This window comes from Giraffa tippelskirchi, chromosome 4, assembly GCF_054371585.1.
Source record: "Giraffa tippelskirchi isolate mGirTip1 chromosome 4, T2T-mGirTip1v1.2.pri, whole genome shotgun sequence".
In the NCBI taxonomy this organism is placed as follows: domain Eukaryota; kingdom Metazoa; phylum Chordata; class Mammalia; order Artiodactyla; family Giraffidae; genus Giraffa; species Giraffa tippelskirchi.
In genome coordinates, this window is record NC_137278.1 from 98239021 (window position 1) to 98257531 (window position 18511).

The following is an 18511-nucleotide window of genomic DNA, read 5'->3' on the forward strand; positions in this document are numbered from 1 at the left end:
AGGGTTCCCTGCAAACTCAGCTGCCATTGGATGAGGATAGCCATTGATAAAAACAAATTCTGGTTATATGTAGCTGAGTATCTTCATCGTGAAAGAGGAAAGTGCCTTGTCTCCTGCTTTTACAAGTGAGAAAGAGTTCCTCTCCGTCATCAGTCCTCGTTTATATCCTTTTGCTGCTTTGGAGAATGGTGTACTTTCCCTGTTTCAGCTAACTTTTATCACAAAACTATACAGAAACCTCATAAATTCTTGCTGCTTTCTTTTCTTGACTGTTTTTGAGTCCAAGAAATAAGAATTGTCCTCTTGTTCTCTCAGGCCCTGCTGTGTGGGCTGCCACACACAGCTGCAGTAGCAGTGTTACAGAGCCCGGGGGTAGCAGTGTTACAGAGCCCAGGGCTGCACCACCTCCATGGTTGCCCCACTGCAGACTGAGGGTCTTGCTTTCTGCTTGGATGGATGAAGGTTACAGACTCAGCAGATGTTGGCCAGCCTGGTTATAATACTTAAGTAGCCTTACAGTCTGTGTCTTCACGCCTCAGCCTTTTGAGTCATCAGACTACCATCGAGAACAACTATATCTGAATTCAATATTGAATTTTTTTCTTTGGCTTATCTAGTCCTTTTCCAGTCATGTAACATTTCAGTTCAGGATTTAGCACGGTGCACTTTTCATCAACACACGGGAGAGCAAATGGAAAGCCAGGGTTGCTCTCTCAGAACCAGTAGATTGGGATCTCCCTGGCAGTTCAGTGGTTGAGACTCAGCTTCCAGTGGGGCACTGGTTCGATCCCTGGTTTGGGAACTAAGATCCCACATGCCACAGGGTCCTGTCAAAAAAAAAAAAAAAAAAAAAAACTAATAGATTGTCTCTGGAAGGCAGGTTTTTTTTGTTTGTTTTTTTGTTTTTGAGAGAAAAAATCCAGGTCCCTTCCTGATGGACACTGTTTACTTGAGGTGTAATTGCCATATAACATTGTGTTAATTTCAGGTGTACAACATAGTGGTTCAGTATTTATATATGTCACAGAATGATCACCACAGTAAGTCTCGTTAACAACATCACCACACATAATTACAAATTTTTTTTGTCATGATGAGAAATTTTAAGATTTGCTCTTTTAAAGTAACTTTCAAATGTGTGGTTACAGTGTTGTTATTAACTATAGTCACTGTCCTGTCTGTCACATTCCTGTGACTTAATTGCTTTTATAACTGGAAGGTTGTGTGGAAGACACTCTTAACCTGATAGTCCTATGTGTCATGACCTTGTCCTCAAATTTAAGAAAGTATTGTAAAGCAGGAAATTACACCTTATTTGTTCTTTACACAACACTACACACAAGTATGTTCTCACTGAAAACTATTAACAGTTCAAATGTGTGAGGCAGAAGTCCCCTGAACTTGCTGCCTTCTAGTCCAGTACTGTCCAACAGAACTTTCTGGTGCTGATGCGAGAGTTCTTATCTGCTCTGTCCAATAAAGGAACCGCCAGCCACACGGGGGCTGTTGAGCACGTGAACTTGCGGCTAGGGTGGCTGAGGGACTGAACCTTCAGTTTTGTTTTATATCAATTGATTTACATGTAAATAACTACATGTAACTGATAACTGTTGTATTAGCACAGCTCCTGCCGGGAAACCCTTCCTCACTGATAACCTTCCTGTAATCTCGGTGTGTCTCCTCAGGCCTTTCTCTCTGTGCTTGTGTACAGATACGTGTTTTAAAGTTTAAAGTTTAGTCGCTCAGTCGTGTCTGACTCTTTGCAACCCCATAGACTGTAGCCTACCAGGCTCCTCTGTCCATGGGATTTTCCAGACAAGAGTACTGGAGTGGGTTGCCATTTCCTTCTCCATAGGATCTTCCCAACCCAGGACTTGAACCCAGGTCTCCAGATACGTGGGCACACTGAAATTAACGTTCCTCGTGGGATTTTTTTTTTTTACATAAATTATTGTTTGTATATATCATTGGCATCCTTTTCCCCCTAAACTTTATTAAATTAGAAATAACTAGCAGTGGACTGAAAATCAGGAGTCTGTTGTTCTAGTTTTAATGTGACCTTCCCTTTGATTTTATAATTTAGCCTTTATCTGTCCCCATTTCCATATTCCCTTCCCTCTTGTCAGGACTCAACCTTTTAATCTTGTTTTCAAACATTGTTAGGCTTGTTTCCTTAATACCTTGGAAAATTTCTAAGTGAAAGAACACATGGTATCTTCTAGTTTTACAGAAAAAGTCCTATAAGTCACCCCATCAGTTAAGGTGCTGTTCCTGTTAGCACAGTCAGTACTGAAGGGGAACAGTAATACATTGGAAGGCAAGTAATAATATGCAGACAAGATCATAGCTCCATAGTCTTGGCTAAATTCATTACAGTAACAACAACACACACCAAAAACAAAAGCCTTTAAGCATATACTAAACTATTGCTGTTTGTCCTGCTTTCTCCTTTTTATGTACTCCTGGTTTGTGATAAAGACAAGTTAAGGTTTTCCACCCATTCTCATTCTACACCCACCCCAGATTTGCATTTAATTAAATATGTTCTTTATTTTTAAGAGGTAGGATAACCTTCCTTTAAAGAAAAGTCTTCTTTTCTTTATATGGACGAAGAGGCATATGACCCTTCTGTTCCTTGCTGTTTACCCAAGAGAAAGAAAAGCAGATGTCCACACAAAAACGTGGTGTTCATAACAGCTTTATCTGTAATAACCAAAAAACTGGATACAACCCAGATGTTCATCCGCAAGTGAATGAATCTAGAATTGTGGCATATCCATAAAATCAAAAAAGAAATGAACTGTTAGTAAAAAAAAAAACAGCGTAGTGGATCTCAAGATAATTACACTGAATAAAAGCAACCAGACATAAGAGTGTACACTGTATGCTCCCATTTATATAAAATGCTAGAAAACACAGACTAATTTTGAGTGGCCAAGAGCAGTTCAGTGGTGTCTGGGGATGGAAAAGGGCAGAGAGCGGCAGGTGGATTGCAGAGGGTGTGAGGAAACTGGGAGTTAAAGCGTTTATTTAATATCCGAATTGTGATGGTAGCTTCATGCCATCTTCCTGTACATGTCGGAATCTATCTCGTCGTACACTTTCAAACTATAGAGTTTTACTGTACATGAGTCATACCTCAGTACAGCTGTTTTTTAAAAATATGTATAGTTATGGCTGATTTGCATTGTTGTATGGCAGAAACCAATGCAACATTATAAAAAGAAAAAAAATTTTTGAGAAATTATTGGCTTAAAAAAAAAAAACTGTGTGTAGGTACAAGCCACAGAGATATTAATAGTACCTGTGGTTTTGCTCCCGGAAGACATCAGATATTTTCATCCTACATTGATACTGTTTCCTCTCAACATGATAGCTCTTCACTATGTCACAATTAGGATTTCCCAGGTGGCTCGGTGGTTAACAATCTGCGTGCCAATCCAGGAGACACGGGTTCGATCCCTGGGTCGGGAGTATACCCTGGAGTTCAGTTCAGTTCAGTCGCTCAGTCGTGTCTGACTCCTTGCAACCCCATGAATCGCAGCACGCCAGGCCTCCCTGTCCATCACCAACTCTCAGAGTTTACCCAAACCCATGTCCATCGAGTTAGTGATGCCATCCAACCATCTCACCCTCTGTCGTGTCCCCTTCTCCTCCTGCCCCAGTCCTTCCCAGCATTAGGGTCTTTTCCAATGAGTCAACTCTTCAGATAAGGTGGCCAAAGTATTAGAGTTTCAGCTTCAACATCAGTCCTTCCAATGTACACCCAGGACTGATCTCCTTTAGGATGGACTGGTTGGATCTCCTTGCAGTCCAAGGGACTCTCAAGAGTCTTGTCCAACACCACAGTTCAAAAGCATCAATTCTTCGGCACTCAGCTTTCTTCATTGTCCAACTCTCACATCCATACATGACCGCTGGAAAAACGATAGCCTTGACTAGACGGACCTTTGTTGGCAAAGTAATGTCACTGCTTTTAAATATGCTATCTAGGTTGGTCATAACCTTCCTTCCAAGGAGTAAGCGTCTTTTAATTTCATGGCTGCAATCACCATCAGCAGTGATTTTGGAGCCCAAAAAAATAAAGTCTGACACTGTTTCCACTGTTTCCCCATCTATTTCCCATGAAGTGATGGGACCAGATGCCATGATCTTAGTTTTCTGAACGTTGAGCTTTAAGCCAACTTTTTCACTCTCCTCTTTCACTTTCATCAAGAGGCTCTATAGTTCTTCTTCACTTTCTGCCATAAGGGTGGTGTCATCTGCATATTTGAGGTTATTAATTTCTCCCAGCAGTCTTGATTCCAGCTTGTGCTTCTTCCAGCCCAGCGTTTCTCATGATGTGCTCTGCATATAAGTTAAATAAGCAGGGTGACAATATACAGCCTTGACGTACTCCTTTTCCTATTTGGAACCAGTCTGTTGTTCCATGTCCAGTTCTAACTGTTGCTTCCTGACCTGCATACAGGTTTCTCAAGAGACAGATCAGATGGTCTGGTATTCCCATGTCTTTCAGAATTTTCCACAGTTTCTTGTGATCCACACAGTCAAAGGCTTTGGCGTAGTCAATAAAGCAGAAATAGATGTTTTTCTGGAACTCTCTTGCTTTTTCGATGATCCAGCGGACGTTGGCAATTCGATCCCTGGTTCCTCTGCCTTTTCTAAAACCAGCTTGAACATCTGGAAGTTCACGGTTCACATATTGCTAAAGCCTGGCTTGGAGAATTTTGAGCATTACTTTACTAGCGTGTGAGATGAGTGCAATTGTGCAGTAGTTTGAGCATTCTTTGGCATTGCCTTTCTTTGGGATTGGAATGAAAACTGACCTTTTCCAGTCCTGTGGCCACTGCTGAGTTTTCCAGATTTGCTGGCATATTGAGTGCAGCACTTTCACAGCATCATCTTTCAGGATTTGAAATAGCTCAACTGGAATTCCATCACCTCCACTAGCTTTGTTTGTAGTGATGCTTTCTAAGGCCCACTTGACTTCACATTCCAGGATGTCTGGCTCTAGGTGACTGATCACACCATCGTGATTATCTAGGTCGTGAAGGTCTTTTTTGTACAGTTCTTCTGTGTATTCTTGCCACCTCTTCTTAATATCTTCTGCTTCTGTTAGGTCCATACCATTTCTGTCCTTTATCGAGCCCATCTTTGCATGAAATGTTCTCTTGGTATCTCTAATTTTCTTGAAGAGATCTCTAGTCTTCTCATTCTGTTGTTTTCCTCTATTTCTTTGCATTGATCGCTGAGGAAGGCTTTCTTATCTCTCCTTGCTATTCTTTGGAACTCTGCATTCAGATGGGAATATCTTTCCTTTTCTCCTTTGCTTTTCACTTCTCTTCTTTCTCCAGCTATTTGTAAGGCCTCCTCAGACAGCCATTTTGCTTTTTTGCGTTTCTTTTCCATGGGGATGGTCTTGATCCCTACCTCCTGTACAATGTCACGAACCTCCATCCATAGTTCATCAGGCACTCTGTCTCTCAGATCTAGTCCCTTAAATCTATTTGTCACTTCCACTGTATAATCATAAGGGATTTGATTTAGGTCATACCTGAATGGTCTAGTGGTTTTCCCTACTTTCTTCAATTTAAGTCTGAATTTGGCAAGAAGGAGTTCATGATCTGAGCCACAGTCAGCTCCCGGTCTTGTTTTTGCTGACTGTATAGAGCTTCTCCATCTTTGGCTGCAAAGAATATAATCAATCTGATTTTGATGTTGACCATCTGGTGATGTCCATGTGTAGAGTCTTCTCTTGTGTTGTTGCAAGAGGGTGTTTGCTATGACCAGTGCGTTCTCTTGGCAAGGAGTTACTCCACATTCAAGGTCAGGAGGGGCTGTCGTGAGTAGATACCCCTTGTCCAAGGTAAGGAGCAATGGCTGCACTTTGCTGGAGCAGCCGTGAAGAGATACCCCACGTCCAAGGTAAGAGAAACCCAAGTAAGACGGTAGGTGTTGTGAGAGGGCATCAGAGGACAGACACACTGAAACTATAACTACAGAAAACTAGCTAATCTGATCACACGGACCACAGCCTTGTCTAACTCAATGAAACTAAGCCATGCCATGTGGGGCCACCCAAGATGGATGGGTCATGGTGGAGAGGTCTGACAGAATGTGGTCCACTGGAGAAGGGCATGGCAAACCACTTCAGTATTCTTGCCTTGAGAACCCCATGAACAGTATGAAAAGGTGAAAAGATAGGACACTGAAAGATGAACTCCCCAGGTCGGTAGGTGCCCAATATGCTACTGGAGATCAGTGGAGAAATAACTCCAGAAAGAATGATGGGATGGAGCCAAAGCAAAAACTATACCCGGCTGTGGATGTGACTGGTGATAGAAGCAAAGTCCGATGCTGTAAAGAGCAATATTGCATAGGAACCTGGAATGTTAGTTCCATGAATCAAGGCAAATTGGAAGTCGTCAAACAGGAGATGGCAAGAGTGAATGTCGATATTCTAGGAATCAGCAAACTAAGATGGACTGGAATGGGTGAATTTAACTCAGATGACCATTATATCTACTATTGTGGGCAGGAATCCCTTAGAAGAAATGGAGTAGCCATCATGGTCAACAAGAGCGTCCGAAATGCAGTACTTGGTTGCAATCTCAAAAACGACAGAATGATCTCTGTTCGTTTCCAAGGCAAACCATTCAGTATCATTGTAATCCAAGTCTATGCCCCGACCAGTAACGCTGAAGAAGCTGAATTTGAATGGTTCTGTGAAGACCTACAAGACCTTTTAGAACTAACACCCAAAAAAGATGTCCTTTTCATTATAGGGGACTGGAATGCAAAAGTAGGAAGTCAGTTAACACCTGGCGTAACAGGCAAATTTGGCCTTCGAGTACAGAATGAAGCAGGGCAAAGTCTAATAGAGTTTTGCCAAGAGAACACACTGGTCATACCCTGGAGTAGGAAATGACAACTCACTCCAGTATTCTTGCCTGGAAAATCCCATGGACAGAGGAGCCTGGCAGATAGGCTGCAGTCCATGTGGTCACAAAGAGCCAGACGCGACTGAACGACTGAGTACATGTTGCAGTTATAGTATTTATTAGATCTGCTACTGGATCTTGTTGTAGATGTGTGAATAAAGAAGAACTTGTATTACTATAAGAAATACAAAATGTGTGTTTCTAAAATTTGATCCTTTCCAGAAACGGTTTCCTTGGGAAAATACAAAAATATATGTCCTACAGATGGATTTTTTAAAATCCAGTCTCTGAAACAGCTACACTGTTTCTGAGTTTGATATTTCAAAGTTACATGTTTTAATTAAATATTGCACCATTGCTTATACATATGGGCACTGCCTCTGGTGATGTGACACCATACTTATCCTACCATACTTATCCCTTGTATCTATAAACATCTTTTAAATTTTTTCTGATAGACGCAATTAAGGCATCAAACATTTCTACATAATGGCAAATCACTTGCATCGAGAATATGATTTTAACTTAACCATCATGAACTCTTCTGTCTCAGGTTGTAGAAATGTACTCTAGTGGAGGAGACCTTCACCTTGAACTTCCCACAGGGCAGCAGGGAGGCACCAGGAAACTGTGGGTGAGTGCAGACATGTTCTCTCATGTGAGATCACTTGAAACCAGTTGTTTCTTTACATACACCAGAAAACACTTAACTCCTCATCACCCAAAGAAATATGGATAATGTTTCCATAATTACTGTCTTAACATTAAATGTGTATCAAATATATTTGAAAACTGGAGAGACTGAGAGAGAAGTTGAGTGGTATTAATAATTTTTGGAAAGAGCAGTGAACAAAATTGGTGGAACCTTTAACCCTCTGGGTGGAAAGGAAGAGATTTTAACTATTCTTCTACAGAATAATATTGGTAAAGCTGTCTCTGAATCTAATTGTTCATAATATGCTTTACACTTAAGCTTTAAAAAAAAAAAAGAACCTGTGGAAAGGATTCATGGTATTTTTGAAGGTACATAATTGAACATTCAAACTTATTGTTGATGGCGGAGATGGCATTTGCAGAGGGAACATGGGCCCTTGTGATGACTTAGAAACTAAATTCTTAGGTGATCTCTCAATACCTCCACATTTAATGCTGTTGAAGATGTATCAGTAGTTTGTGTAAGTGGTGAGAGAACCGCTTTCTCTTGGAGAATATTAGCAAATATTAACCAGATTAGTGAATATGTAGCTATTACCTAATTTGCAAAGGTTCCTGCCATAGGAGGATTGCTTTTATTCTTTAATGTTGTTTACTCAGCTTTAATCAGAGAAGGGAAAGGCATAGAATATGCAGTGTTTGTCACTAAAATCACTGCTTATCCATAATTGAAGATACATAGACTTGACCACATGAATAAGTTCTGAAGATCAAAGTTTCTTTGTTAATTGCTCTGTTAATTTAAAAACACACTGCCTCTTGATTCTGTCATCTGACCAGTCTTAACCAGGGAAAGAAGGGATGTGCAGGGGACGTTTTTTAGGATGTTAACTCACACATTTAGAAACCAAACTGTCAGTGACTAAGTTAACTCCTAAGACATAGAAACACTCTAGCTGGTAGAAAGGTATGTAATGGACCTTTCATGAAAGTGTTTTGCCTTGAAATTATGATTTTGTTTGAAAAGACTTTGGGAGAAATTGTGTATAAAGCAATGCTTTATAGAATTAACTATAAGGTATTAAATTTGTGTTATAATTCTAAATAGAAGAACTAAGAATTTACTGTGATGGGCTTCCCAGGTGGCGCTAGTGGTAAAGAACCCACCTGCTAATGCAGGGGACATAAGAAACACAGGTTCATTCCCTGGGTTGGGAAAATCCCCTGGAGGAGGGCATGGCAACTCACTGCAGTATTTTCGCCTGAGGAATCCCATGGACAGAGGAGCCTGGCCGGTACAGTTCATAGAGCTGCAAAGAGTTGGACACAACTGAAGCGACTTGGCACACACGCTGAAGTGGATTCTAATAAACATTAGCAAATTCAGATTTCTAGTTAAGAACTGTAACATAGCAGACATGGAAAATTGTTTTAATATTCTTAGCAGCTACAAGAAAAAATAGTGATTCTTATTCCTACAAATCTAGAGTGAGATTGGCCTAGAGAAGGCAGTTGGCCTTGACCTCACCCCCTGTTTCAGTGTACATGAGCAAACCCCAGAGACCAAGTCAGCTCCTAGGGATGGGGATGTGGGTGATCCATCTTTCATGGCCCCGAGAAGGTTCCAGTCACCTCTTTTCTACTTTGAATCTAAAAAGTTAAGAGAATAGAGTCAAATGAAGACCAGTACATTCTGAACCACAGGGATTTCCTAAAATAGGCCAAAAGGTGTGTACAGAGAAACTGGAACTCTGCCCAGTGAAGCCAGTATATTATAAAACTAGGAAAAGATTTATACCTCAAAAAAAAATTTTTTTTTCCCAGTTAGTCTTCCTTCTAGTGTATATGTTGTGTTCTCTTCCTCCTGGTATGTATGTACATTTTTACGAACCTAAAGAGTAATGCTACTTTACATGCTAAGAGCCTTACTGAACACATCTGTTGAACTGTGGATTTGCTTGGAAACCTTGTTCTGTTAGGTTTTAAATGAAAGGAGAGCCAAGTCTGTGTTCCCTTAGTTATCATTTAAAGAGAATCCTGTGAACTTCTGGAAAAGCAGTTTCTCTTTGATGGTGATGTGTTTATTGTTTAGAGGATTTGGACTGAAATCCTCTAAACAAGCACACCAATACAGCAAAAAAATTGGACTCTACCTTTTAATGATGACTTTGCAGCTGACAGTTTGTTTTCATATAATTTTATCTCTTTTTTGTTTTGCTCAATTTTATATACCAAACTTCATCAATTTTAAGATACACATGTTTTTATCATTTAACATCCTCCAAAATTGGACTGTGCAGTATAATCAGTGAAATGAATGTGTTTTTTTAATTGGCAGTATTTTTTTCTATATAAAATAATATAGGTGATATCATCTTATTCAATAAACTGTAGTGGTTTTGCTACATTCTGGTCTATTAACTTGTCAGGAAATTCCTCCTTATGAAACCAAGGGAGTGATGAGAGCCAGTTTTTCATCTAGAGAAGCAGATAATCATACAGCTTTCATAAGGATAAAGACTAATGCTTCAGACAGCACAGAGTTTATCATCCTTCCGGTTGAAGTGGAAGTTACAACAGGTGAGTGGACGACTAAAGGAGCGTAGTTTGTCTTCAGCACATCTTACTCTGGCAAAATGAAATGTAAATGTTTACTTTTATTTTTTCCAAGCTCCTGGAATTTATTCCTCAACTGAAATGTTAGATTTTGGCACACTGCGAACACAAGGTAAAAAAAAAGAGATAGTGTCATTATAAGTCTTTTTTAAAAATCCCTGTATCCATCGCTAAATGGCTCTCCTTTAACTCCTCTGTAGTTGGTTCAGCTTTAAAAGTTATTTCTCAGCATATTACATGATGTTGTAGAAGTTTGCTTCTGGGAAGTCAGAGCCCTTAGGGGTTTACACCCCATTCTTCTGAGGGATGCCATTGCTTACTAGATGGGAAAGCAGTGTCATGGATAACTTAAGTCAAGTATTCTAAATGGAAGATTGAGGCAGAAAGTAGTTTCTTAATCCAGTTTCTCACCTATTTAGTTATGCTAAATCTTTTAATTGTAAAATAAAGAAAGTAAAAAGATTTACTTCTGAATTTTTGTTTAGATATGGATTAATTCAGTTGCATTATAATAATGTAATGTTAGAAATCAGTCCCTGAGGTCAGAGAAAGAATTCAAATTCTAAAATTGAAAATAACCAAAGAGGATTTATTAAAAGAAAAAAAGAAGGCATGTAATACAGGCTTCCTTCTGTGGGGCCATATGTAATTGAAATTTGGTTGTTTAGTATTGAAGACCCATTCTTGAAGATTAGATTTGGTTTTAATATAATAATTTCATATTGTACTTTTGAATTGCTTCATTGTGCTTTGCTGGAAAACTAAAAGATTGGTCATGATGTCAATTTCACTGAAAAAGTTTGTTTTTTGATCTGATTGTTTCGTTCTTATAGTACTCACTAAGCTTAAAAGTAAGGCAATTCCTGTCTAGGAATGTGATTGTCACATTCTTTTTATAAATGTGATTGTCATTCTACTTTATGTTATAAAATATATTTAAACTAATATAAAAGAAAGATTCTAACTTGCTATAGAAAACATACCACTTTAAGAAATGTTTCTTTTCCTCAATTTTAACAGATCTACCAAAAGTGTTAAATCTTCACTTATTAAATTCAGGAACAAAAGATGTACCAATAACAGTAAGTTTTTGCTTGTATTTTTTCCTAATTTAATATATTCTTTGCTTTTAAACTTATGACAAAGTTATAAAATAAACTCCTGCTCTAAATGATATCTGTTTTGTAATGACCTGGTGACACTTTGGTTCAAAATAAAGTATAGGAAACCTGTTCTGCGTGTCTGATCGCAGATTTTAAGGATGAGAAGGGCATGTGGACCATCTTCTCCAAGGACTCTGAGCTAGAGTTCATGAGGTTCCTATTTAGGTCTGTGGATTCTGATGAATCCTAGGATCTGTGTGCTGTGTATAAAGAAAAACAGGTCATTAGACTTAAGGTATGGTTAAGTAAAAAGAGATATAAGATTCAGATGAGTTGGGAGGAGAAATCAGGAATCAGAGAGATGTGATAGGTGGTGGTCTAGTGCTGTTAACCTGTGACACAGGGGCCCCTTCTAACTAGCTTCTGCCATAGTTATCCTCGGTAGCACACTGAAATTAGGGTCCTCTCACTGTCTCACACGTACACATGGAACAAGTGACTTTGGTGCCTTGTAGTGGAATTGGAGTGCCATGCTATGGTTTGAGGGAGCTAGAGTATCCAGATTTTGCTTTAGCCCATAACCTCACCTCCTGGTCATGGAGGTGAGGTCCCCAAGTTACACAGAGAATAAAGGAAGAGGAAAGCAGTGTATTTTTATTATAACGTCTGCTGGTGTCAGAAAACCTATATTCAGAGAACTCTGATAAAAGTGAGATAGATCAGATGGGCTTTGAGACTTAGAGACCATTGTCCATTTCCACCCAAACCCAGAATTTTCCACCAACTTGGGGAGTAGAGACCAAGGAGAAGAGGGTATACAATCCCCAAGTAATGGGAGAGATGGTCACCCCAGGCAGCCACATTTTAATGCACAGTGACCTTGCTTACTGGAAGAGTTGTAGATTAAGCAGTGTCCTGTCAGAAATATGACCTGGTATTTCTTCCTGCTTGGTAGGAGAATTGGGAGTGAGTTAAGAGAATGGAGTCTGTAAAGAGCTTCCCCTAGGATGCAGTGGAGCTGAAACTACCCCAGCCTGAGGTTCCTACCACTCCGGTGTTAGACCTGCTAAGTATACTGGAGTTCATGCCCCTGCTCCTCAGGGAGGTCTTCAAGGGCCTGGGACCCTTCCATAGAGGACAAGGAAGAGCTCCTTTGACCCTGCTACCCTGATAATGTATTTTTCTTTAAAAAAACAAACAAACAAACAAACATAATGCTGACTGTTGTTGCTATATTGAGGGGTTAGGGATTGTTTTTGGCTCTTTAATCTATATTGAAGCTTTCACGAGTCTATAAAAAAATGAGCAAGGTAATGTTTATCAAAATATGAGTGTGTGTATATGTTAACATAATTAACATGAAGTTATAAACACCCTTTCTGAATAAGGATCATTCTGAGATAATATACTTGCTTCTTTGACATTAAAATATTTGTTGTTTTATAAATAAAGGTAATAGATAATTGGGAGGAATTGTTTGGAGTTTTGGGTTTTTTTTAATAGAATGAGTTGAAAAGTATTCTTTCCTTTTCTGTTTTTAAGGAGAGTTTGTGAAGGATTGGTGTTAATTCTTTTTTAAATGTTTGGCAGAATTCACCAGTGAAGTCATCTGGACCTAAACTTTTGTTCATGGGATGTTTTAAAATTATTAATTCAATCTCTTTACTTGCTATAGGCCTATTCAGATGTTCTGTTTCTTCTGGAGCCGTTTTCAGTGGCTTCTGTCTTTCTAGGAATTTTTCCGTTTCATCCAAGTTACCTTATTTGTTGGCATACCATTGTTCAGTGCTTGCTTATAATACTTTTATTTTCTGTGAGGTAGATAGTAATGGCCCATCTTCCATTCTTGATTTTAGCAATTGTAGTCTCCTCTCTATTTAAAAAAAATTTTCAGTCAGTCTCGCTAAAGGTTTGTCAGTTTTGTTGACCCTTTCAGAGGACCAACCTTTGGTTTTGTTAAATTCCTCTATTATTTTTTGGTTCAACATTAAACTACCCTTTGTTTTATGAATAAAGGTAGAAGACAGTAGGAATTTCTCCTTTTTCCCCTCATCCCCAACATCCTCACATTTGCAAAAATAAAAAGTTAGACTTCCTTACACACACACACATTTTGCGATATACCAGTGAAATGAAAAGGCTTAAGAATCACCACTCTATTATAACATTTCAGAATCTCACTCTATACTCGGAGTTGTGATTCTTTTTGTTCAGACTTTTCCAGTTTAGTGTATCAGTTTCCTCCGTCATGGGATGTGACTCCTTCTGCTCAGTCTATCCAGGTTGCTTTGGATACAACCTGCTTTTGTTCTCTGAACTTCGTGGTCCAGAATTTCTTCTGGAGCCCGACTGGCAGCAGGGAGCACAGTTACCACATACGTGCTGATGTGCACACACCTCCCTTTCCTGCCTGCATGCTCAAGGCCCGACCTCTGCGGAACCTCCTGAAACACACCATCTGGCTTCATTGTAGGATTCCCCTTTAAAGTCAGTCATGCACATGCGTATAGGTCATACTCTTGGCTGTGGGTAGATCACCTGCTGTTGCCTCAGTTTGAGACATCAGATAATTTTTATTATTTTGTGTGTGTTCTGCCTGCTATTTGTCTCTTACTGGTTTCTTTGATCCTGTGGATTGTCTTGCACAGAGCAGGAGCTCTCATGTTTGTTGGGCAGATTTCAGGCCTGAAGTCCTGTTTCCATATGTACAGGCTTGGGGGCTTCCCTGGTGGCTCAAATGGTGAAGAATTTGCCTACAGTGCAGGAGATCCAGATTCAGTATTCTTGCCTGGAGAATTCCATGAACAGAGGAGCCTGGCCAGCTACAGTCCATGGGGTCACAAAGAGTGGGACACAACTCAGTGAATTTCATTTCACCTCAGAGGTTTATTGGGAAATTGCCTTTTCTTAGCCCACACAATCTGGTCTAACTTTTTACATACAATGAATGGACCCAAATATCTTTTTCAGTAAACATTTTCTAGAAAAATGAAATCAGCAATTCTAAGAATGTGAATAAAAAAACTTATTATTTAATTCATTTATAGTAATTAAATATAAATAGGCCCACATTCCTACTTTTCTCTTTTATTAAGGAGTTTTAGAATACATTGTAAGTGAACATTTTTGCTCTTACCGTGAGTTAGGCTTTATGCTAAGTTCTTTACATGGATTATCTTATTTCAATGTAAGTCTCCTGTAAGGTACACAGGTCATTCTTTTCCAAATAGGGAAAATGAGTCAGACCTTTTAAAGTAACTAAATTCAGCTATATAAAATGCAAAAGTTCAGTTCAGTTCACTCAGTCGTGTCCGACTCTTTGCGACCCCATGGACTGCAGCACACCAGTCTTCCCTGTCCATAACCAATTCTCGAAGCTTGCTCTAACTCATGTCCATTGAGTCGGTGATGCCATCCAACCGTCTCATCCTCTGTCGTCTTCTTCTCCTCCTGCCTTCAATCTTTCCCAGCATCAGAGTCTTTTCCAGTGAGTCAGTTTTCACATCAGGTGGCCAAAGTATTGGGAGTTTCAGCTTCAGCATCAGTCCTTCCAGTGAACACCCAGGACTGATCTCCTTTAGGATGGACTGGTTGGATCTCCTTGCAGTCCAAGGGACTCTCATGAGTCTTCTCCAACACCACACTTCAAAAGCATCAGTTCTTCAGTTTTCAGCTTTCTTTATAGTCCAACTCTCACACCCATACATGACTACTGGAAAAACCATAGCTTTGACTAGATGGACCTGTGTTGGCAAAGTAATGTCTCTGCTTTTTAGTGTGCTGTCTAGGTTGGTCATAACTTTTCTTCCAAGGAGCAAGCGTCTTTAAATTTCATGGCTGCAAATCTGTCACTGTTTCCATTGTTTCCCCATCTATTTGCCATAAAGTAACGAGACTAGATACCATGATCTTAGTTTTCTGAATGTTGAGTTTTAAGCCTACTTTTTAACTCCTCTCTTTCACTTTCATCAAGAAGCTCTTTAGTTCTTCTTTGCTTTCTGCCGTAAGGGTGGTATCATCTGTGTATCTGAGGTTATTGATATTTCTCCTGTCGATCTTGATTCCAGCTTGTACTTCATCCAGCCCGGCATTTTGCATGATATGCTCTGCATAAAAGTTAAATAAGCAGGGTGACAATATACAACCTTGACGTACTCCTTTCCCTATTTGGAACCAGTCTGTTGTTCCATGTCCAGTTCTAACTGTTGCTTCTTGACCTGCATACAGATTTCTCAGGAGGCAGGTCAGGTGGTCTGGTATTCCCATCTCTTTAAGAATTTTCCAGTTTGTTGTGATCCACACAGTCAAAGGCTTTGGCGTAGTCAATAAAGCAGAAGTAGATGTTTTTTTGGAACTCTTTTTTTTTTTTTTTTTTATTTATAAATTTATTTATTTTAGTTGGGGGCCAATCACTTCACAACATTGCAATAGTTTTTGCCATACATTGACATGAATCAGCCATGGGTTTACATGTGTTCCCCCTCCTGGACCCCCCACCCACCTCCCTCCCCATCCCATCCTTCTGGATCATCCCATTGCCCCGGCCCTGAGCCCTTGCCTCATGCATCGAACATGGAATGGTGTTCTGTTTCACATATGATAATATACATGTTTCAATGCTATTCTCCCAGAACGTCCCACCCTCACCTTCTCCCTCAGAGTCCATAAAATTGTTCCATGCATCTGTGTCTCTTATTCTGTCTCGCATATAGGGTTATCGTTACCATCTTTCAAATTCCATATATATGCATTAGTATACTGTATTGTTGTTTTTCTTTCTGGCTTACTTCACTCTGTATAATGGGCTCCAGTTTCATCCATCTCAGTAGAACCGATTCAAATGTATTTTTTTTAATGGCTGAGTAATATTCCATTGTGTATATGTACCACAGCTTCCTTATCCATTCGTCTGCTGATGGACATCTAGGTTGCTTCCATGTCCTGGCTATTGTAAACAGTGCTGCGATGAACATTGGGGTACACGCGTCTCTTTCAATTCTGGTTTCCTCGGTGTATATGCCCAGCAGTGGGATTGCTGGGTCATATGGCAGTTCTATTCCCAGTTTTTTAAGGAATCTCCACACTGTTCTCCATAGTGGCTGTACTAGTTTGCATTCCCACCAACAGTGTAAGAGGGTTCCCTTTTCTCCACACCCTCTCCAGCATTTATTGCTTGTAGACTTTTGGATAGCAGCCATTCTGACTGGTGTGAAATGATACCTCATTGTGGTTTTGATTTGCATTTCTCTAATAATGAGTGATGTTGAGCATCTTTTCATGTGTTTGTTAGCCATCTGTATGTCTTCTTTGGAGAAATGTCTGTTTAGTTCTTTGGCCCATTTTTTGATTGGGTCGTTTATTTTTCGGGAATTCAGCTGCAGAAGTTGCTTGTATATTTTTGATATTAATTGTTTGTCTGTTGCTTCATTTGCTATTATTTTCTCCCATTCTGAAGGCTGTCTTTTCACCTTGTTTATAGTTTCCTTTGTTGTGCAAAAGCTTTTAATTTTAATTAGGTCCCATTTGTTTATTTTTGCTTTTATTTCCAATATTCTAGGAGGTGGGTCATGGAGGATCCTGCTGTGATTTATGTCGGAGAGTGTTTTGCCTATGTTTTCCTCTAGGAGTTTTATTGTTTCTGGTCTTACATTTAGATCTTTAATCCATTTTGAGTTTATTTTTGTGTACGGTGTTAGGAAATGTTCTAGTTTCATTCTTTTACAAGTGGTTGACCAGTTTTCCCAGCAGCACTTGTTAAAGAGATTGTCTTTTCTCCATTGAATATTCTTGCCTCCTTTGTCGAAGATAAGGTGTCCATAGGTGCGTGGGTTTATCTCTGGGCTTTCTATTTTGTTCCATTGATCTATATTTCTATCTTTGTGCCAGTACCATACTGTCTTGATGACTGTGGCTTTGTAGTAGAGCCTGAAGTCAGGCAGGTTGATTCCTCCAGTTCCATTCTTCTTCCTCAAGATTGCTTTGGCTATTCGAGGTTTCTTATATTTCCATACAAATTGTGAGATGATTTGTTCTAGTTCTGTGAAAAATACCATTGGTAGCTTGATAGGGATTGCATTGAATCTATAGATTGCTTTGGGTAGTATACTCATTTTCACTATATTAATTCTTCCAATCCATGAACACGGTATATTTCTCCATCTGTTTGTGTCCTCTTTGATTTCTTTCATCAGTGTTTTATAGTTTTCTATATATAAGTCTTTTGTTTCTTTAGGTAGATATATTCCTAAGTATTTTATTCTTTTTGATGCAATGGTGAATGGTATTGTTTCCTTAATTTCTCTTTCTGTTTTCTCATTATTGGAGTATAGGAATGCAAGGGATTTCTGTGTGTTAATTTTATATCCTGCAACTTTACTATATTCATTGATCAACTCTAGTAATTTTCTAGTAGAGTCTTTAGGGTTTTCTATGTAGAGAATCATGTCATCTGCAAACAGTGAGAGTTTTACTTCTTCTTTTCCTATCTGTATTCCTTTTATTTCTTTTTCAGCTCTGATTGCTGTGGCCAAAACTTCCAAAACTATGTTGAATAGTAGTGGTGAAAGTGGGCATCCTTGCCTTGTTCCTGACTTTAGGGGAAATGCTTTCGATTTTTCACCATTGAGGATAATGTTTGCTGTGGGTTTGTCATATATAGCTTTTATTATGTTGAGATATGTTCCTTCTATTCCTGCTTTCTGGAGGGTTTTAATCATAAATGGATGCTGAATTTTGTCAAAGGCTTTTTCTGCATCTATTGAGATAACCATATGGTTTTTTTCTTTCAATTTGTTAATGTGGTGTATTACATTGATTGATTTGCGGATGTTAAAAAAACCTTGCATTCCTGGGATAAAGCCCACTTGGTCATGATGTATGATCTTTTTAATATGATGTTGGATTCTGTTTGCTAGAATTTTATTAAGGATTTTTGCATCTATGTTCATCAGTGATATTGGCCTGTAGTTTTCCTTTTTTGTGACATCTTTGTCTGGTTTTGGAATTAGGGTGATGGTGGCCTCATAGAATGAGTTTGGAAGTTTACCATCTTCTGCAATTTTCTGGAAGAGTTTGAGTAGGATAGGTGTTAGCTCTTCTCTAAGTTTTTGGTAGAATTCCGCTGTGAAGCCGTCTGGTCCTGGGCTTTTGTTTGCTGGGAGATTTCTGATTACAGTTTCAATTTCCGTGCTTGTGATG

At 39.2% G+C, this 18511-nt stretch overlaps 1 protein-coding gene across 6 annotated transcripts in view; it reads left to right on the forward strand.

The window, feature by feature from the left end:
- The window catches only part of TMEM131 (transmembrane protein 131), a 180791-nt gene that overhangs the window by 106636 nt on the left and 55644 nt on the right, over window positions 1-18511 (forward strand). For all 6 annotated transcript variants that reach the window (XM_081484467.1, XM_081484470.1, XM_081484471.1 and 3 more), the window contains exons 8-11: window positions 7495-7575; window positions 10025-10175; window positions 10267-10323; window positions 11232-11293. In XM_081484467.1, the coding sequence (XP_081340593.1) occupies window positions 7495-7575; window positions 10025-10175; window positions 10267-10323; window positions 11232-11293 (351 nt within the window). The remainder of the gene's footprint in view (window positions 1-7494; window positions 7576-10024; window positions 10176-10266; window positions 10324-11231; window positions 11294-18511) is intronic.